The sequence below is a fragment of the Xiphias gladius genome, chromosome 8 (genome assembly GCF_016859285.1).
Source record: "Xiphias gladius isolate SHS-SW01 ecotype Sanya breed wild chromosome 8, ASM1685928v1, whole genome shotgun sequence".
NCBI lineage: Eukaryota > Metazoa > Chordata > Actinopteri > Istiophoriformes > Xiphiidae > Xiphias > Xiphias gladius.
Genome location: NC_053407.1, coordinates 29,673,857 through 29,690,069, shown reverse-complemented (window position 1 = coordinate 29,690,069; position 16,213 = coordinate 29,673,857). Strand labels below are relative to the sequence as shown.

The 16,213-nt window shown below is 44.0% G+C and overlaps 1 protein-coding gene across 2 annotated transcripts; it reads left to right on the top strand.

The window, feature by feature from the left end:
• The first annotated feature begins 878 nt into the window (after positions 1-878).
• Positions 879-12,876, top strand: LOC120793742 (mixed lineage kinase domain-like protein). Of its 2 annotated transcripts, XM_040134068.1 has the most exons (11): positions 879-1,008; positions 3,175-3,628; positions 4,829-4,927; positions 6,862-7,039; positions 8,216-8,316; positions 8,408-8,543; positions 9,373-9,457; positions 9,574-9,716; positions 10,810-10,859; positions 12,050-12,190; positions 12,348-12,876. In XM_040134068.1, exons 2-11 carry the CDS (start codon positions 3,181-3,183, stop codon positions 12,395-12,397), a joined length of 1,431 nt encoding a protein of 476 aa, XP_039990002.1. In that variant the 5' UTR covers positions 879-1,008; positions 3,175-3,180; the 3' UTR covers positions 12,398-12,876. The 2 variants fall into 2 exon arrangements, 1 of the variants encoding a protein (XP_039990002.1); XR_005708034.1 differs by lacking the exon at positions 12,348-12,876 and having other exon boundaries at positions 10,810-11,738; positions 12,050-12,165.
• Positions 12,877-16,213: the final 3,337 nt, after the last annotated feature.

Below are 16,213 nucleotides of genomic sequence, written 5' to 3'. Positions count from 1 at the left end.
AAATATACGGTTTAAATCAAAACACTTATATATCGTCTAAACAGAAGAGAAGAAAATCCGATTTAAATCAGCGCCCCACTCCACCTGACGCTGTTGGATAAAGAAGCAGAAAATCTACTCGTAGTGACCAGTCAGTGAATTAAAAATCATGATTTTTCCACTTATTTTGCATAATAATTTATGTAAACATGTACAAAATACTTGAAACTGCAGTGGTAGATGAGCAGCACAATGTGAGGGAGAGAGGAGAGGCGGAATAAAAATAAAATAGGAAGGAAAGCAGAGGTAATATATCGATAATTGATAACTGACTGACAGGTTATTCACACATGATAAACTGTTGTTTACACCAATCTGTTTTGGTCAAACAGGCTTCAGTTGTGTCATTTAAACTGTGTCTGAATTCAAAGGGAACTCGTTTCATTTTAGGAGAAAAGGATTATCTGTGTTATTCATTGTTATTCATGTGTTTTATAAGAGCTCATTGAGTTTATTAGACTTCATTCCAGCGGCACGTGCTGTTTAAATCGCCTGCCGATGAGACACAGTATCCATGGCTTGCATGCCTCTCATCCTATTTATTGAACCCTCTAATAATCAACTAATGAGGCCACGTAGGTAAATCTCAAACTTGCCTATAAACAAACATTGAATTCCGGGCCTCTTGAGGACTGTCAGCATGTTGGGGTTCCTGGTATTTAGTGGCCACACAGAACCCGCCAGCCTAACAGATCGTCAGTGAAGCCCTGAGTCAGGAAGCCTCCAGCCGCCCACGTGCTCTGCAGCTCCGTCACCCTGAAGTGAGTCATGCTTGAGTGAATGAGATAAACGAATTCCTTGTGTTTCAAAGCTGGGGGCGGGGGGCAATAAGTGCCAGAGAAGAACAGGAAGTTGTGAGCAGCAGAGGAACGGGCTGAATTCTACAGCAGCCAGTTTTATTTTCTCCCTGCAGTCACACAACAAATACGCGAGGCGAGACAGGCGTCTTTCATTGATTTCCACTAAGAGGTAAAATAATCTTTTTGTTCTTGAACACCTCTGCCGACAGCTGTTTACGCGTCGCCTGCCTGTTGACTCTGTGAGCAGGTCAGGCTGCTGCAGATTCGGCGTTTAGATGAGCACATGTCATTTCAGCAAAGCTGTGTTGGAATGTTGGTTTGCGGTTTTGCTAAAGAGAAACATGAAACCCGGTGAAATCTGCCACGAAGGCAGGTTATTCCCTCCAGGGCAGGAGAGAATGATAATCACCTCTCTCCTGCTCTTAGTTTCAAACGTTTATTTCATTTCGGAAGAGAGGCTCCTTCAGCATTGGGTTTAAGGTGGAGTTTACCTTCTCGCGTGAATGAATAGACACAGGCTGAGGGACAGAAGGAAGAACAAGCCGTGCAGATGAAACAAAGACAAGTATTTCCCTTCCTAACAAATCTTCTGTACACAGTCTAAGAAGCTCAGGGTTTGCAGAAAAACAAGAACTCAGTACATACTTACATAGTGTACCCTTAAATGGAAATGCAGGAGAGTTGTAGACTGGGGTTTCACAGGATGTGTTGTAAAACCAGTGGTGGAAGAAGTAAGTCCTACATTAGAAATCCTACTCAAGTTACGGCACCGAAGTATTATCAGCAAAATGTACTTAAAGTATCTAAAGTAAAAGTACTCGTTTTAGAGGGAAGTGGTGCATGTGTCTGATTTATTATTATTATTATTATTTAAGACACTTTTAGATGCAAGTGGAGTTGTACAGTTTGATAGTCTAGTCTAGTGGTTCGCAACCTAGGGATCGGGCCCCTCCAAAGGGTCACCAGATAAATCTGAGGGGTCTTGAGATGGTTCATGGGAGAGGAACGAAAAAAAACAGACTTGTGTGTGTGTGTGTGTGTGTGTGTGTGTGTGTGTACGTATATATGCATAGAGTTAAATCAAGAGTTAGCAAATCCAACTAGGTCCAGGGACCTTATATGTTGTTAGCGAGCGAACACCCTGTAACAGTAAATCTGTCTGAACACTATGTGACATCGGGAAAGTTTCACTTCCTGCTGCTGGGTTGAATTTTCTTCGGTGTTTGGTTGTGTGGATGAAACAGCAGGACTGTTTTTGAGGAAACAGCCGGCAGGTCTTTTTCTAGCCTCAGCCTGATGGGCTGCGACTCAATGATAAGTTATGCCGTCAGCAGGAATTATTGATACACTGTCTCCTCGCTCATGTGAAAGCTTAGCTCAGCATCACAGGCCTCCCCGATTGTACTTGGAGGAGCACCCCTTTGGGAAATGGTCTCCGCACATAACTTCACATAACATCAGCTCGGTTCCCCTGAGTGCACTCTACCTAAAGTCATGCCAGCCCAGTTCGATATAGAGCTTGTTCCTCATAATTATACTGAGCCTGGCTGAGTTAGGTTGTAAAAGGAGTTATTTTACAGTTCTCTACTGAAGAAATAATACCAATGAAAACTGTTCAAACACCTAGTTCCAGTCAGGTCGGCAGATGTCCCAGAGTCGCTTGGTCATTGTTTCTAGAAGAACCGCATTGCCTGTGGTGCACCTGAGCTACTAGCACCTCAACTACTAGGAGTTGTCCCGGTGGTGGCGTTACATGATAATATGTGGATGACAGGCTTAACAAACATTAGCACCAATTATTATGATGAGATAATAAGATAAATAAAGGCTGGGATTATTATAAATTTTTCTTACTGTAAGCAAATGCCATAAAAAGACCAAAACCAACATGTGTTAGTCCGTCTCTAAGTGGTTCCTGACTTCCCTACTCTGTCGGTGGCTCTCAGGGGTAGACCTCCCGAGCCCAATAGTTCCTGCTGAACATATAAATCTCAAAAAATGGTCACAAATATATTGTTTCAATTTTAAAAAAAGGCACAGCAGGTAACTGTAGTTTTCAATAAACGTTACTACAACAGGAGGGAAATGGGGCTATTTGTCGGGGCCTATTTCAGTGGCAGATTAATCCACATTTGTTGTTCTAGTTTACAAACCACAGCCAGTCTCAGCTTTGCCAGTTAAGTCAGACTTGCTCAGTATGATTCAATTCAGCTCAGTTTGGTTCAGGTTGTTTCAGTTCAGAAAACTGTCTCACTTAAACTTTAGTGTTTTTGCATTTTAGCTCTGATTTGTTCCGTTTAATCGTTGTAAGCTAACTTCCTCTCTGTCTCTCCAGCCGGTCATGGACTTTGTAGATCCGATCCTGGCCATTGCGTCACAGATCTACTCCCTGGTTGAGAATGTGAAGGCCAATAAAAAGCGCTGCCACCGTGTTTCTCAAAGAGTCAAGGCCCTGGAGGAGCTGGTGAAGTCCATAAAACAGAGGGAGATAGCCCAAGCCACTGCCGACGTAGGAAAAGCCCTAAAGGAACTCTCCATCACTCTGAAATCAGCACAGCAACTCATCAAGAAGTACACCTTGGCCAACTGGATGAAGCGCATCCTGAACTCCAGCAGCCACGGAGACGAGTTCAACAGTGTGAATGAACGCCTCAACGATGCCTTCCAGGTGTTGTCTGGGGCTCTGCAGGTGGAGCAGGGGAACATGCTGTACCACGTGTTTGAACTGGCCTCCAGAGAGAAAGAAGATGAGGTGGACGGGAAGGAGGATGACACAGAACTGAAGAATTGTGAGGGAAACTGATTTTCACTTTGCCTTTGTAGATTAGGTTGATCAAAATCATATGAATCGCCTCGTTGTGTCAGTCTGCGTAGCCTTAAACTTGATCTTGTAATTTCCCTCTTAAAAATGGAGAGTTTCACATTTAATGTTTTTAGGAATTTACATTGGGAGCTTCAGAATAAATAATATGCACTTTTTCCCCAGATGGTGAAAAATGCTAAAATCTTAGCTTAAGCTTAAGTCCCTTGACCACTGCTGGACCTTTTTCAAGAACTCTGGAACCTTTTGAAGAACTTTGAAACTTTATGCCACGTTCACGTCCTATGGGACTGATGGTAGAGATGGGAAAGGTTCCCATGTTTACAGCTTGCAACCATTCATGTCATCTGACCGGTTAGGACGGTTGTATGGTTTCAGAGTTGGTTGTGGGAGGCTTAAAAATACTGTGCAATGACAATATAGCACTATTCATTAAATCTGGGTTTTAATTACCTTGAATGACAGACTTTGGCTGACATGAGCCGTTCATACTTGGTCACAGCCCGAAAGAAATTACGTGGACCCACCACCCTGTGGGCTCACCACCTGCAGGGGTGGACAGCGGGCTGGGGTGTAGTATAAGCCGGGCGGCAGGCTGGTCGGGGGCACGGGGAGGCCGATCCCTGGCATTGCAGACTAGCTCTGAAGCAATGCAACAATCTTTGATTGGCTGGATAGGAGTTTTTCAAGCTTTCATTGGTTAAATGCGTACTTTACAAGAATCTTCCATAAACACCATTTCTGAATACCCTCAACTTCCTCCCAATTTGTCTGTTTGTCACTTCACTCTTGAAGTGGGGCAGCAATGCTAACTTGAATAAGTTCAAAGAACATTTGCTGTACCTGAACCTTGTAATGTCTCTATGTCCGGAACCAAACGGCCTTGGGTCAAAAGCATTTACCAAGTTTTACTCAGTTTCTGACTATTACCAAACCTGACTAAGATAAAGATTGAATTCTGTCAGTGTTTACTAAATTCAGTGAAAGAAGTTTTTTTTTAAATCTGACATTTTGTGGCTTTGAGTCTTTGTAATGTGCTTATACTTACATTCCTTCAAAAGTGTCTACTAAATTGACATCCGGATTATGTGGAAAATCAGAGTGGAGAGGTTTAACAGGATTCAGAGTCTGGTTGCCTTTGTGTCAACTGTGTTTGTCTTTTCCTCAGTGCTCCTGGAGTACATGAAGAGCCAGCAAGAGAAAATGGACGCCATGCAGAGAGAATTTGAACATGTCAAATTCAACGTGGAAAAGGTCGTGGATATGTGTGAGTACACCAAACCACAAGCTTCTGAATCAGTATTGTTATTGCAACTAGTACTAGCAGCTGTAGCAGTAATTAATTCAATGGTATTTTTACAGTCTACAATTCTGTAAAGTATAAATAAATGCTGAGTTATTTTTCGTAAATGAATTTCCTCCCTCGAGATTGACCAGCTGCTGATGGTAGACGCCGTGAGTCTGTTCGCTTGTTGCGTGCTGTGTGGCTTCCTTCTTGGTTTCCACAGCTGTTGTCTCAGAAACCATGTTTGAAGCTCACGTTGTCCGTGACAGAACAAGCTAATGAGTTAAGATGAAACTTCAATTTAGCGGACTTGATAAGGGATTGACTTTCCCATGTCTAAAAACACTCTGCCCCGTCAAACAGTGTACACCCATCTGCTTCAGGGTCTTCATGCAGTTTTGCATCATAGGACTGGCTGAGACTGGCAGTAAATGTACATGATGCACATCCAGTTTCAGCACAGCACAATCCAAAAAAAAAAAATTCCACGTGTAAATACCTTGATCAAATTCTGATGTTTAGATGTATTATAATCTGTAAAAAAAAAAAAAAATTTAACTTTTATTTTCAGTCACTTGAATCCAACATATTCCACTGATAGGATGCAACAGTCTTTCTTACAGTGTGAGAAGGTCTTGTGTCATTACAGACATTAGAGATAAACAAGGTTCGTCCTCTGGGGTCGGTTACAAAAAGCACGTTTAGAAACATATTCTGTTTGTTAACCCCGAGTTGAGGGAAACCCTGGGGTTAAATCTCATGTTCCGTCAACTCAGAGTTCAGGGTTAGGTTTGGAGTTTACTGAGTCCCCTTTCTGGAACAGGCTCCTGTTCAATGACCTCAGCTGTTATAAAAAAAATACATAAAACTGATAAAATGATTGCAGCGATGAATGCACTACGCCGTAGAGGAGTGCTGGAATTGCCGCATTGTGCATGTCAAGGCTGTTTTTTCTGGATTATATGAAAAGGACTTTTATCAAGCAGTCAAGGTCATGGGGGTTGTCATTTGGTTTTATTACATTTGGTAGAAAAAATGCCAATGAACCAGTTCCTGAGGGCAATGGCCACCTGCAGCCCAGCTCTCCCTGGGACAATTTACACTTCCCTTACTACATGTTTCCTAATCATATATGTCTGACTTATTTACATTTTGTTTATAATGTATATTCAGTTAAATTACAATTCCAGGGCTCATTTAACGGGCGCGGTTAATCCAAGATCAGACTGCTACTAGTTTTAAATTAGTTGTAATAGTGACTTGATGAACCTGCAGAGAATTAGCTGAACCAGCAGCTCCCCTCGGCTTTATGGAGCTTTAAAGTTGGTTTCAGCTCATTGTTTATCTGTCCAGACCACAGCTTTACTGTCCTGGTTCACTCTCGGCGCTCTCATGGCGTCGTTTTCGGCCGCAGCAGGCAGATGTTTTCAGAGAAACAGCTGTAAATAGCCACCGTCCACTATCCAGTCAGAAATCAGCTGGTGAACACAGTGGAGCACTTAGCAGCTATAGAGCCAGATGATTCCCTCGAGAGCTGGTACAGACCAAAACCAGAGCTAAAAGAGAGGGAGTACTGGACTTAGACTCATCAGGTGGATACAAACACCACTGCAGATGAATCATCATGTTGCTCTGTAACTGTTGGATGTGGAAATCAGCAACTGTTTGCTAACAAGTTCGTATCAACTTAAAAGGTGATGATATGTTAGTGTTGTGTTCACTACTTGTTTCTGCTGTCGCCAAATGGCCAAAAAAATCAGTTATTGCAGGTTTAATGGACATCTTGAGATGTGACACGGCTGTTATTGGGAAAACTCTGAATATAACAGAGTATCAAACCTTTGTTCTTTTCCTAGTGTGTCATTCTCCCTCCTGATTCCACCTCAACAATAACTTGTGACTGTGTATTTTCACAGTGAATAAGCCCCGCGTCACCGATGAGGTCATCCGAATGATCAAACCAGACGAACTGAAGTACGATCTTCCCAAAAAGCCCTTCATGGCAACATCAACCTCAGAGGTCTACAAAGGAGAGTATCACGGATTCACAGTGGTCATCAAGAGATACACGGACCCTGTGAATGCCAGCCCAGGGTCTGTGCCACACTGCAGGACGCTTCTCATACAAAATACAAGAAAACAATCCTTTTTGAGTACAGAATAAAACCAGTGTAATTTTAGTTTTTTAAACCATCATCATTTCTCCCTGTATAAAGTTTACAGTCCGTGAAGCTTACTTTTAAAGTTTGTTTGTTTTTTGTTTTTGTTTTTTTAATTTTTGGTGGTTTGTCCATTTGAAGGGTCTAAGACTAGAAGGTGTTGCATGCTGTACGTATCGTAAGCCCTTAACGCTAGCCCTTGACATGAATGAAACCTTTGCACCAACTAACAATCCAGTGCAGCATTAAAACAGTTACTGTCAAGAGCTACTTGCCCCTGTTGAAGCCCAAAAAACTAACACCATCCAAAATGGAGTTCTGATTGGGATCCTAGTTTGTGCAGGTCTGCATGGAGCTCCATAATTATCGCTGTGCTTTTTCCAAAACAATACAGTCCCTGGAGAAATGTCATTTTCAGTGCTTCAGCTAGATGAAATCAGTCTGTCTGAACAACGCAGATGCGTTCACTAGCATTAGGCCATGAGGATATTAAACGATAGGTTCCCATTTTTTCAAGTCTGTCAGGTAATCATTCCTCCCAATGCACTTCCAGTGTAAGTGATGGGGGACGAAATCCCCAGTCCTTTTTCTGTACAACAAAATGTATTCCAAAGTTTATCTGAAGCTAATATGAAGCTTCAGCATTCTGTCTTAGACAAACCAAATGGATGTCCTCCAATGTTACGGTCTTTTCAGTACAAAGTTCTCTCTTTGTGTTACTTGATCGGAGATCAACAAGGAAACAGTACCTGGGGAAATAATAAGTAGGATTTTTATGATAAACACACCATTGAACCTTTGTGACTTAATGAATTTGAATATGATCTGATTGACATACACATAAAATCACAATTGACACTGTGGAAATAGTGACTTCAAATTTGCAGATTTTTATTTTACAAATTATTATGATAACCAATGAAGAGGCTTAAATTAGGGATCCACTAATAAAATGAGCGACTGTGATGTTTGGTTGGACTGAAAACTCGTTCCTGTAAAGAGCTGTTTGATCTCCGTCTTTGTGTTCGCACATAGCCTGGCGTATTCAAGTATGAGACACATTTTATTGACGCATGTTGATTGTCTGCCTAAACATTTTCTGCATGTGTAGGGAGGTACGGTCTATTTTCAATAAGGAGGTTGAAACCATGAGGCGGTTTGAGTCGCCCAACATCCTGCGAATGTTTGGCATCTGCGTCCAGGATGAGGAAGGTGAGTCGTAGTGAGGAAGTAAATCACACAGTATCAGCCAAATGGCACCTTTAAAATTATAATAATGTGATGTGTCTGTGATGGCTTGCAGGACCCAACCCTCAGTTCTTCATTATCATGGAGTACTGTGAGAAGGGAAGTCTCCGACAGGTCCTGGACTCTGACTCTAAACTGTCCTGGACCAAGAAAGCTCGTATGTGTCTGGACGCATCACAAGGACTCTACCGGTCAGTCTACACTAATTAATTATGTGTCTGATTTAAATGTGCAAGGGATGGTACATACACAGAGAGAAGAGGGGGGGAAGCCTTATCTGTGTAGTTGAGATTCAAAGAGTAAAATGCCATTTCGTGTTGTTCTGAGCTTGTGCCTTCCACTCTAAGACACTAGGTAAAATAAAGCAGGCAAACACAAAAGGTGAAGAATGTTTAAGTTTTAATCCAATGTGTAACGAGGGGGACAGACAGCAGCCAGGCGGGCCCAGTAAGATGTTCAACTTGCAGGGTAAAAGGAGGGACCGACACACCCAAGCACCAGGCCACTGACAGAGTAGAGAAGCAGCGAGAGTGTTAGCTCTGAAACGCTCTCGGTCTGAATGACTTTCTCAAACTCGTGTTGCAACAGACAAAATCTGGAAGTGAACTGAGTCACGGAGCCTTTGGTGTTTCAGTCCCTCCCTTTTCCCTGCAAGCTGAACATCTGCTAAATAACATCTGCTACCTGCTACGTGCTCCACCATGTTCACCAGATGCTCTCTGAGTGTGTCTGTCTGCTGTTTGCTTCAGAGCAGGGAGCGGACAGCGGCTTTTTTTCTCTGAGCTTGTTTGACGAAAACAACTGATGAACCGATCCGTAAATGTGCTATTAAACCAAAACAATGAGCAAAAAGAGGCTAAAAAGCTTCATAGAGCTGCAGAGTCTCTGTGAATTTGGAACTATGAATAAAACATTCAGTAATTAGATTCAGTGTTAATATAAAACATTGGTGGAATATACAGTTTATGATCTGATGTTTATGATAACATTTACTGATGAGTGTCCCCGTGTTTTTCTCAGACTGCACCAGACGGAAGAAAAAAGCAAAGTTCATGGATGCATCAACAGCAGCAAGTTCCTGGTGGCTGAAGGCTACAGAGTCAAGGTACTGAAGTCAGTGCATGCTGGGACTTCCTCCAGCCCGTTGAATGGCGCTATTTAAGGGTTTGAGGACAATGAATGAAGTCTTGACGTGTTGTTTTTTTTTTTTTTTTTCTTCAGCTTGGAGGTTTTGAGCTGGCGAAAACAGAGACGTCACTGAAAAAGCACACGAAGGACAAAGAGATCACGTCCCTGTGCTACCTGTCTCCTCAGAGGCTCAACGACATCAACTACGCCTACAGCAAAGAGTGCGAGATGTACAGGTCAGATACCCCCCAGGGATTATCATATACAGCCGCACAACACCTACAGTGCATGGTGTTTAAAATGATGTGAATTATCATGGTGCCACATTCTATTAAATCACCATTTATTAAGGGTTTAACAGTGGTACCCAAAGTGGGTACCTTAGGGACGGGCCAGTGGTGCCACAAAGATTTGTTTGCTATTTTTTTTACACTACATTTGAATAATATTTTACCTCATTAAAACGTTTACTTTAGCCACATGTTGTGTCAAATTTACAAACACATCTAGACTGAAGAAAAATGCAGGACGCATCAGAATGGCCACATCTAAAATGTTGCTGTTTCTGGTTTGACGTTTTCTTGCTGCAGCTAAAGCGATGACAGCTAAGAGTTGCCAGATGTCACAGTAGTGCAACATGCTTTGCAGTGAGAGGTCCCTTTAGTTGGTATTTATAATTTCTGTTTGGTAATAAGAAGGTTATAAATGTTAGTAAGTCACTGATAAATGCTCACTGTTTTTTTAACTTTGTGATAAACCATCAAGTTGGCGGTTCTATATGGGAAGAGATCGTCAATAAAGGGTCGTAACTTCCTCACTTTCAAAAGTCATTAAGGTCATTGGTGAAGGGATTTTTAAAAATATCACTTCAAGTTCAGTTGTACATGCCTATAAGTTGCTTCTACCAAATCAGTTTTGGTCCAGATGCTCGGCAGCTGTTTCCCTGAAGGCACTTGGTCTAACGGTCGACTGTCAGGGTGTTTCTGATGAATAAAAGAGCCAAAAAAGCAAAGTACATGTCCTGCTGGAGGAGGATAAATACCAACCTGGCAGCCCAAAAGTTCCTCTTATTCATGGTTTATATAAAGTCTTTATGAATGATTTATAATCCATTAATAAAGCCATTAGTTTCAACTTTATGAACCCTTTATAGTGGTCGATTTATTAGTAAGTAGCACTAATTGTGTTCATACAGGCACCCGCTCAGTGTAGCCACGGCCTGATACTGTCCGTGAACCGTGGACAAACAACTGAATTCATGAAGATGAAATTGTGTGTAGCACAATTAAACAGTAAAACACTCTCACACTTAGAAATGTTGTCTTTCAGCTTTGGTATCGTCCTGTGGGAGATTGCGACTCGCAAGAGACCATTTGAAGGTGTGTATCTGCGTGTGACCAGCCATCGGCATCCGACCCTAACCCCACACTGACTGTTCTTAGTGCCAGACATTCTCCTCCCCTAGTCCTGAAAGTCAGCTGTTAAAAAGTTGGAAGAGTTGGATTCCTTTATAACGGAGAGCGGTGTCCGTGGTCAGCGTGAAGTCATGTTGGTTTCAGCGGCTTCCAAGTGTCATAATCTGCCCAGTGTCGGGTCTTTGCAAGATATCCTTGTGTTCTGTTTGACATCAGTGTGTGAGTATCAGCCTGCGGGCCAGACGGCAAGATTAGTTTCAGCTTCAAACAAATCATTCTTAGGAGTCCGTGTCTACAATCCCTCCTGCGCCGCTGCGAGACACAAATCACGCATTCAAACTTTCCAGGAAGAATTTGAATTCCGCATAGTGACAGGTGCATTTCTCATCGTTTTGAATAGAAAGGTTCCACTCAGAGTTGCTACGAGAACCTTTTAAAGCCAGTCTCGCCTGTGCTCTGGTGCCGTGGTTGCCAGCTCTGAACTCAGCTAAGGCTGTTAGAGACCCGGGCAGCTTAGATAGCGAAGGCCTTATAAATGAAGACGCAGGTCTGCTGATGTCCTCTAGATGCCGGCGATGACCTCTGACCTTGTCATATAACTCACGGCGGTGATTGTGACGACGATGCTAGTAATGACGCTGATCCTTGAGGGACACCTTTATCGGTCATGTGGGGACCTGATTGGAAACCCTCGACAACAGTCAGAGAGCTGTGACTTGAACCGGGTGTGAGCAGAAACCCCAAAACCCATAGGAAGCAGCTTATTCAAAATGTTGTGATCAACAGTGTCAGAAGCCTCGGGCAGACCTACAAAGAGTTCAGCACAGTGTCTCTTTTGATCAAGTGAGTTAACGGTGTCATCCACGGCAGCAGTTGTAGCAGCTACTGTGCTACGAGCAGGTGAGAAGCCTGACTGCTTGTTACATAGAGAAAAGCAATGCCGTGTATGCGGGGCATTTATCTGAAGCTCATTTGCAGCCCCCATCCTCAGTTATGCTTTTAAATTCAGATTACAAGCAATAGTGGATAAAACAGAATGAACCGAAAGCTTTTTCAGGTTATTTTGTTTTTAAATTGTACATTATATATCCTGCTAAATAAAATAAATAAATACTATGGATCATTCCACTTGTGTGTTCTTGCTCTTTTTCCAGGTCGTTCAAGTAAGGAAATCTATCAGATGGTGTGCAAAGAGAAATTTCAAGAACCGCTTCCGGACGACTGTCCTGAACCACTGGGGCATCTGATCAGCGCCTGCCGGGCCTACGACGGCTTCCAGAGACCATCTGCCGGAGGTAAATTAGCCGCCGGCGTCACATCATGCGCTGATTTGAAACTCTTTATGGAGTCGGCTGGTGTCTGCGGGAATGAAAGTAACCTAACTGGAAATGCTGGTAGAAAAGCATCTGAAATAAATAATTCTAACGCCGTGGTAATATTTCTCTTCTACAGTGCTGGTGGACAAACTGCGCAGCGTGGTGGCACAGATGGAGGAGCAATAAAACTCCTCAGCCTCTGGCTCTCCATCGATCCACCCTCCTGTCCTTCTTCTTCTGATCGCGGGGTGTTGTTTGAACAGCTTTGTGACTTCAAATCGAGCTGTTGGGGAACCCATAGAGGGTAATACTCTGATTTCAACGGTGCATCTGTGTTTTGCAGCACTTATCAACCACGGGACAACAGGCCTTCACCACCCTTTGTGTCCTGTCTTTGTGAATGGGCAGTGTTTGGATCTCGCACACGCACAAACTTGTTCCTCGGGAGATTTAACACGAGCCCTGGAGATTGCTGCGACTCCGTCTCTTCAAACTGAAAAGGCCTCCACCTAGTGGTGCCAAAAACCATTATGTTTTCAAACTGTAACAGAAAGGGAAAAAAGAATTCATCTCTCAGCTTTTATGTTTACCATGACCTTTGAGTCGCTCTGCCAATAAAAGCCGTGTTTGATGCAACGTGAGTGGTGATTTTTTTTTAAAGGCTAAAATATTGCAATCAACTAAACAACTCAGTCTTTCTCACTGAAACTGATGAAAGAGAATCCACAGAGGGAACGCCATCTTCTTATTTCCAGCCAAATCCTCAATAGAATCGCTCATTTGAGCCCAGGTCGCCGTGGATTGTTAATCCATTTATTTCTGCCAGGTTCTTCAGCCGTCCTCCTCCTCTCACTGCTTCCTTGAAATGAAGGAAGTTTTGCTTCCAATATGATCTCATCCGTCCGGAATTCCACTTTTCCTCATCTTCAGTTTTCCATTTCTCCCATTTTTTTTCTTTTTTTTTGGGGGGTTATGTAGGCGAGTTTTTGCTCTTTGACAGGGAATTTATTTCCTTCCTTTTGACCACAATCTTACCCCTGAAGAGCAGGTCAAGCGAGTTGGCTTTTTTCCCACAATTGGGATCCAAACTCCAAAATAAGAGCTTTTCTGTTGCACAGGAGAGGCTTTAAGTTTGTGCTGATTTAACCGGATGATGGTTTTGGAGGCTGCAGTTAGTGGTGCTGCATAAGAAAACGATCGCGATCTAATATAAAAGTCCCGCACTGAAATCCCCCCTTCCCGGTTATAACGCTCAGTTTTTTGATGGAACTCGCGTTGACATAGACAGGGTGGGGGCTATCGCAGGGCCGTTGCATTGGACTGCCTTAGGTTCAGTTGCGTGTGCCTGATAAACTGCCAAGCGAGCGTAGGGACGTGGTGGAAGTGGCGCTTCTGAACCGAGACCAGCGCGTCTGGTCTGTGAAACACCGAGAGCGCGGTTCATCTCGGCCGCATACGATCTTCGGCCGTGACGTCGCGGCAGGATGGGGCGGGCAGAGTGGACTGGCGCCGGGAGATTCGAGCCCTGACCGCGGTCCTGACTTCAAATATCACCGCTGCGTGGACTGAAAGTAACCCGCAAACCCATACACAGCCACACCCGTCTGATCTGGCCCTTTTCCCGCTCCCGCGGAGCCATGTTGCTACCTGTTGAGGCGTTTCTGAGCTGGACCGGCGGCTGCTAAACCTTCACTTCCGAGCAGGTCGGTGTTTGCCTCTGACCGCGCTGCTGCTCCCGCTACGCTCCGAGCAGAGCCCAGTCGGTTCGCCAGCGACCCTGCCGAGCTGACTCATTTCTCAAGCTCGTACACAATAACAACACAGCAGTTAATAACGGCAGGGGCTACGTATGTACCGACTTCAATGAAATGGCACTATAACGTATTAATCTCTTGCTGGCAGCCTCACAACCTCACGCATGCTAGCTAATTTTAGCTCAACCGTCCGTGGTTACCAGGAGATAAAGGCAGAAATTAAAAAAAGAACTGTAATGTTATTCTATAACGTTTATTGTGTGCTAATATGCTCAATCGAAAATCAAGTCGACTACAGTGTGAGCCGCTTATAAGGAGCGATTGTTAGCTTTTATTGCTTGGAGGCCTCGGCGACCTCGGGCTATAGTTCGGTGCTTAGGCGGAGAAGGCGCCACCTGGCCCGGGGAACGCACCGGGAGGTATGTTGCATCACAGAGAAGCGGTAGATCGGTACATTATTATTACGAAGGTTATTTGTCGGACGGTTCAGTCGGATCACCCGACGTTAGCTAGCTGGTTAGCACAAGCAGCAGGTTGTGTAACTGCTGGGCAGCGGAGCATAGTTTGCCTCCACGCTGAGAACAAAGGTTACCGGCAGCGCCGTGAGCGGCTGACAGGCTGGTTGTCAGCCAACGATTTGGCATTTTGTCTCTCTATACGGAATTGCACCGTTAGAGTCCAGTGTACGGAGGTAAACCCGGGTAAAGTAGTCCCAGTTCTCCATCGCAGTGAGGATCCTGCGGCTTCAGGATGTACTGAGAGTAACTTTCACTCTCACAGGAGGACGAACTTCTTTATTCTCAAGTTTACAGTCCAGAGCCAAATGGACTTAAAGTGCCAGCTGAATGATTTGACAGTGTGTTAGACCTCATTGATCTCGAAAGCAGACTTTCCGTGTCCCCCGTCCGGTTGTGGTGCCGGATCAACCAGCGGAGCGGGGGGGGGGTTGGTGCTTACTGAGAGGTGCTTACTGAGAGGTACTTTGACAAGTGTAATATAATCACATCGCCACAAAAATCTGAATTAAAGATAGTATATCAAATAGTAGCAGAAGTAACGGTTAAAGACTATAATAAGAATCTGGATTTGAGGCTACAGGGTGCTTCACAAACAATTAATAATCCTGCAAAGATGCATACTGCATTAGTACAACATCAGACTGTACAAAAAGCAATGCAAATATCAGACACATTAAAAACCCCCATGAAAACACATTAGAATCTAAAACGTAACATTTAGAATTGAATTAAAGAGGTTTTTCAAAGGCAGTGAGAGATCTGGCTCACCTTCAGTTCTCATGTGAGCTCATCCAAAGCCCTGCCTGCAAACCTGTGGTCGCCCCTGATGACAGGCTTTGATGAAGGGAAAGCAACCAAAGCCGCCACTGAGGACCTCATGAGCAGGAACATGTGGAGTTAAGAGGCCAATAATGTAGGGCGCTGCAAGGCCGTGGCTGGCTTTATAAGAAAAGGTTCAAATGTCAAAGAAATTGCTGTGCAGAAATGCCATTTAGAAAATAACCACTGCGTCGTTTGTCCACCGGAGAGCACTGAGGAGTTGATTTTTCCACTGAAAAATGTTCCTCTCAGTATGTATCTTAGTCACAGTTCTTAAAAAGTGAATCCAAAGGATGCATATCAAGATTTTAGTTTATATTTTTTTAAAAAGTAATTATCGACCGATATGTTGTTACCGGTTTTATATACTCCCAAATACTGAATTGAATCTGTATTGGCCTTAAAAAAAAGTGTGGAGCTGAAACAGTGTAGAACAGAACAAACAGCTGTCCATGTCTGTTTTTACCTGTGGACAGCACAAAACAAAGAGGGACTTTAACCCACAACCGTTGTGATGTGCTGTCAGAGTAGAGACCAACGATATGACCTCTGCTTTTTCCCACCGCGCTGCTGTGCAGATGGAGGCCATGGAGGTGGACTCCCCTGTGGAGATACAGGGGGGAGGCAGCGGACAGCCAGAGGTCGCTGCCGCTGGCCAGGCTGAGGACGCCAACGCACCTCAAGTCATCTCAGACTCCGGCAGCAGCACCGAGGTGGACGAAGATGACGATGACAGCGAAGGACAGGCAGCAGCCCGGGCGCCCCCCAGGCTTCCTGCAACCTGGGCGTTTAGTCAGAGGGCGGTGGGCAGGACTGCAGCTACCCCCTCTGCAGCTCAGGGGGTGCCCATACGGAGGAGACTCAGGTACCCACATTTATTTTACAAAGAAGCCTTGGTTTTCAGCTTCACG